This window comes from Etheostoma spectabile, chromosome 13 (genome assembly GCF_008692095.1).
Source record: "Etheostoma spectabile isolate EspeVRDwgs_2016 chromosome 13, UIUC_Espe_1.0, whole genome shotgun sequence".
Taxonomy (NCBI): Eukaryota; Metazoa; Chordata; class Actinopteri; order Perciformes; family Percidae; genus Etheostoma; species Etheostoma spectabile.
The window spans coordinates 22038791-22043888 of NC_045745.1; the positions used below are offsets into that span (position 1 = coordinate 22038791).

Below are 5098 nucleotides of genomic sequence, written 5' to 3' on the forward strand. Positions count from 1 at the left end.
TGAAGTTTGTGAGTTAGTTCTAGCCCATAGGATCCTCGAATCTGAAGCAAGATTGATTGATTTTTGTAAAGTGGTCACATTAAAGACATGTTCTGAATGAATGAATGAAAATGTGAAATGTTTTCAACCTCACTGTGACCCTATTAGACTCTCACTCCTGTCGGTTTAAACGGGTTGGATGTGGTCAATGAACTTTGGGCTGATTTGAAAGTTTCAGGAGAACTCTATGAAGGACTTCTATGAAAGTTTCAGGAGAAGAAAAAAAAACAAGACATTCACAGTGTGACTTCAGTTAGTGTGAAGCTTCAAAAAGAGATATTTAAGTTTTTCTATGATCACTAATTCAATCTAGGTTTGCAAAATAAGAACTAACACAGAAGCCAACTTTATAATATCATTGCTAACATTATTATTCCCTCTTCTTACATGGATATTGACTGCCTATTTCAATAGCTGTTTTAATTTTAATTTTACATTCTTTGATAGAGGGTTTTTTGTTACAATAGGGGGCTAATTGTTACAATAACAAATAGGCTTTTTTAGTAATTCTGGTACCTTACTAGCTATGTTTTATTAATGTTAAATAAACCAATAAAGAAAGTCAGCTTATCCATTCCCAGATGAGGCTACCTAACCATTGGTAGAGGGGATTTAACTTGACATCAACAAAATCACAATCAACAACTAAATGTAAGATTACTCTGGGCCCTCCAAGCAAAACAAAGATCAGCACTGAAACGTGGGCAGTGTTGATATTGATTACAGTTACAGTTATTGGTGCCAAACTACGGCTTTATGTCTTACTCTGCCAGAGTTCATGAAAACGTTTGTGAAGCACACGTTCCTTCTGCTCCGTTGGTTGACCTTTTGACTATTTCAGAACTGTCTTATCTGCATATACGCCCACCATCCAAAACAGAAATGACAATTAAACTGATTGAAATACAGTGATGAAACGTTCATTAAACATTAAAAATTCTGCATAACACACCCACATATTGTTTGTACATATTTGGTCCACTATGTGCTGTAGAAAATGCTGCATTTTTTTAAGGAAAATCAATAAAAATTGTTAAACAAAAAAAAACATTAAAAATTAACATCTTAAAATAAAATGAAAAAAATGTGTCAAGCCCTTTGAATCCAAACTAGTTGTTTTTTTTATTGCCAAAATTGCCATTACATAAATGGGTCCAAGTATTTAAAAGGCAAATGTCTCCAATTATGTCCCATAAAGCTCAACTCTGGCAGGCTTTTCAAAGCTGAAATCCGCTCATGTCCAAACTTATCTTCTCCTTATCTTCAAGCGGAACTGTTCTAGGGCGCACTTGTCTCTACTTTACTGTCCGTGAGCTGGACAACTTTCACATTTCCACATTTAAAAACAAAAACAAACTAAAATATTGTTATTCCTTGGAATAAATCAAATGTGCTGCTTAACAAGTAAACTTTCTGAAAATGTGACAACAATGGAGATTTATAGGAATAGTTGGACATTTCGTAAAATACATACATTTTCTTGGGAGTTAGATGAGAAGCTTGATTCCATTATTGTATATTAGCATTGCAGTCCAACAGGTCCTGTAACGTTGGTGGTGAATTAAGGATGATTGGAACATAAGGTCAAATGGGAAAGTATAACTACACAGCATTAAGGGTTTATTTTCAGGCTTGATGAGAAAATAAAAAACTTTTTCTGTGTCCTAGCTGTGAAACCACATAATCAAAATTGCGTGGCCTTATTGGTGTATCACCTGGGAGGGCGGGGCAAGCATCAAACAGGAAGTTGACTCAGCAGTTCACAGGGTAAGGAAAATTACATAAACTTTAGCTAGTTTTCATCGTAAGGTTATTAAATTCCAAAATACATTGCAATGGAAAACCATTGTGTATTCTCTACATTTGTGGCTCCAACCTTTTCATGAATGCAGGTCCCTAATCAACCACAAACCTTTTTATGGACTAACGTTAGCTTGATTTTGCTAAGTGCTAGCAAAACCAGCTAGCAAAAAACACCCTAACTTAACACATCACACCCATCACACACTAACCAAGCCAAACTTAACACTAAGTTTAGCCTTAACTTCTTAACCCATCCCTAACTAATGGTGATTATGAATCTATTGCAGAGTAGAATAGCCCCAGTGAGACAGAAGGAGAGATGCTGGAAGACAGCAAAAGGGGAGAGCACATGGTAAGAAACGGCTGGAGAGAGATTTAACAAGTGGAGTGAATACAATAAATATGCTTACACTATCCTAAATAATAATAAGATGTGCTGCCCAAATAAACCGGTCCTGGCCCAATCTTTTATTTAATTTAATATTTATAATTTTTGGGTCAGCTTATACAGAAGGCAATGCTACGTTTCTGTGAAATATCCCTCTTCTCAAATGGATAGGTTACATCTTCAGCATCACAGAAATATAGGCTATCACGTGTTGGGCTATTTATTTTACTTTTATACATGTATGGCAAGAAACCGTGGGCGTAAATTCAACAGCTGTCAATCAATTTACCCTACTTCTGTTCTACACTTTGCGCTGCGTGGGGCAAGAGACAGGAAGGGACTTGCACGTATGACACAGACATATTGTGCAAAAGCGAAAACAGATGGCAGCGTAATAAAGACAATTTATGTAAAGAGAAAGGAGGAGGTGGAAGTGTTTGCCCACAGTGAGACAGTGACTTTGAAAGAGAGAGAGAGAGAGAGAGAGAGAGAGAGAGAGAGAGAGAGAGAGCGAAATATAGTGTCTATCAGCTCCGCGAAGGACAGCGTGGAGAGGATGTCAGTGTTTTTGCGCACAGCGCAGATTCATCCGATGGCTATAGTCCGCCTTTTCGGTTTTTAAATGTCGGGCAAGCTCTAACATATTGGACTAATTGGGACTACTGCTGACTTTTCTGTCGACTGGTGGGTCTTCGCGGGGGGGAAACCTATCGTGGATCGGTTACAGCCGGGGCGACATGAGCGCAGGAAAACTTCTGAGTCTCTGGATGGATGTAGCTGTCATCATTTTGCTCGTCCACTTGACCCATACTGAGATTAGAGGTAAAGACATATTGAGGGAGGAGGTTAATAAGGAGAAAAGAAAGAAAACGAATGGCTATTCCTCTGTAGGGTAGGCTACTTAATATGATCAGTGCTGGTGCATCACAGGAGTCTTTTTGTATTATTTTTCCACCTCATATTTTATGAATAGGATAATTACAGGTTATTCGTATTAATGTTATAAGTAATCTTTCCTATTTTTTTATCACAGTAGAGTTATAAGTTGTTCAGGGTGATTTTGTGAATGAACATTTTGAGTGCAGAACACATATACGGTCAATTCTCTAGCAAGGACCACACCATCAAATAGAGACGTTAGGACAATTTAATAATGGAAGAAGATTGGAATGCGAGGCATGAAGTCGCTTGTAGTCATCAGTTGACTTAATGTTGTGGGGAAGCTTCAGTGGAGAATCCGCTGTAGGGCACTACAGACCCCCTAGGACCTAAAGAAGAGGAGAAATAAATGGAGAGAAACAGAAAGAGGGTGAGAGGGAGTGAGGGGTGCAGAATGCTAGAGCGATTGAGAAGAGAGGGTTAGGTGGGTTATTATGAGAATACAGAGAGATCTGTGTTTGAGGTGTGGCCCTGCTCCTGAAATGATGCTAGGTAGCTTCAATTCATCTATATGAGCGCTACAGTAAGCCGAGGGCTCTTCATGTGTTAAACCCTCAACTGGCCTAGTTGACAGGAAAGCTATGCAAACACTAAATAAGGCCGGTAGTTATTTGAGTTGGACAGAAATATAATTTCTCTGGAGAATAGATGGAAGTGAAAATGCATGAAAAAGGTGGCAAGATTGTAGAAGAAGAAAACTCTGTTTCACCACTGTCCTAACAAAGATATACTTCTAAAATTTAGGATGCTTTTTAGGGAGCTAATTAGAGATTGGTTAGGTTTAAATCACAAGTATTGATAAGATTCATAAATAGGCCTAAAATGTCTACGTGAGATGATTCAGGGAATTGTACATAAATGTGGCATTATATGCTACTGACTGATGTATTCGTTCTCGAAACTGTCACATCTCAATCACATATTAGTATTAGGTTTTTTTTCTTCCAACGGGGTGGTTGAGCTGTTAAATATCAGAAAAGTCAATATCCAGTTCATGTATTTTTCATTCACGCCAACTCAGTCACACTCCCTCCACCTCCCAGTCTGTAACTCATCCTGAGTTGTTCTTGTGCTTCGTTGACACACAGTGTTTCAGTAGGTGGAGGACTGGTTGTAGCTGGCACATTGGGACGCAAAAAGGAATACTCGTCCTGTTGAAACACCAAAGCCTAGGTCTTTGATTTTGTTCAGTTTTATAATTAAAATAACTAATCTTTGTTTATTTTTGTTTAATACCACTTGACAGTAAGAATGAACATTACAGATTAATAAGACAAATAAATATTATTTTTTATCATTAAAACTAAAAGGTTAACAAACCACCAAACGTTTCCATTAGAGAGGCAGAGGACATCCGCATGGTCAGGACTGTTGTGTGTATCTGTCACAGAGCAAGGAGTCCTAAATGATATTTTCTGGTAATTGTGGGTGAATTGCAATGAGGAAGGGTTTTCTAGACATTGAGCTTAATCAAACATTTGAGTTAATGACTTTCAGATAACATTTTTTACGAGGTGTGCGTTCAGATCATGTCTTTTCTGTCTTGAGGAAGAGGGGGCAGTTGTCGCACCATTAGGCAATTTTCATTTTTGAGACTTGAGCAGAAATTCCGGTGCAGCAAAGACCGTGAAGCAAGGCTCAGAATTCAGTCAACCATTGAGATTATTAAAGGGTTTATATATTTCTGTCTGTCACTGGTAGTCTCCAAAGCTATTCAGTATTCAGGGCTGATAATACACTGAACAAAATTATAAACGCAACATGTTTGTTTTTACAGCCATTTCTTATGAGCTGAACTTAAATATCTAAGACTTTTTCTATGTACACAAAAGGCTTATCTCTCAAATATCGTTCACAAATCTATCTAAATCTGTGTTAGTGAGCACTTCTCCTTTGCCGAGATAATCCATCCACCTCACAGATGTGACA

At 37.9% G+C, this 5098-nt stretch overlaps 1 protein-coding gene across 2 annotated transcripts in view; it reads left to right on the plus strand.

The window, feature by feature from the left end:
* Nucleotides 1–2766: 2766 nt before the first annotated feature.
* Nucleotides 2767–5098, plus strand: part of rxfp2a (relaxin family peptide receptor 2a) — a 38477-nt gene continuing 36145 nt past the window's right edge. For both annotated transcript variants that reach the window (XM_032534132.1, XM_032534133.1), the window contains exon 1: nucleotides 2767–3052. In XM_032534132.1, coding sequence (XP_032390023.1) covers nucleotides 2968–3052 — 85 coding nt within the window. In that variant the 5' untranslated portion in view covers nucleotides 2767–2967. The remainder of the gene's footprint in view (nucleotides 3053–5098) is intronic.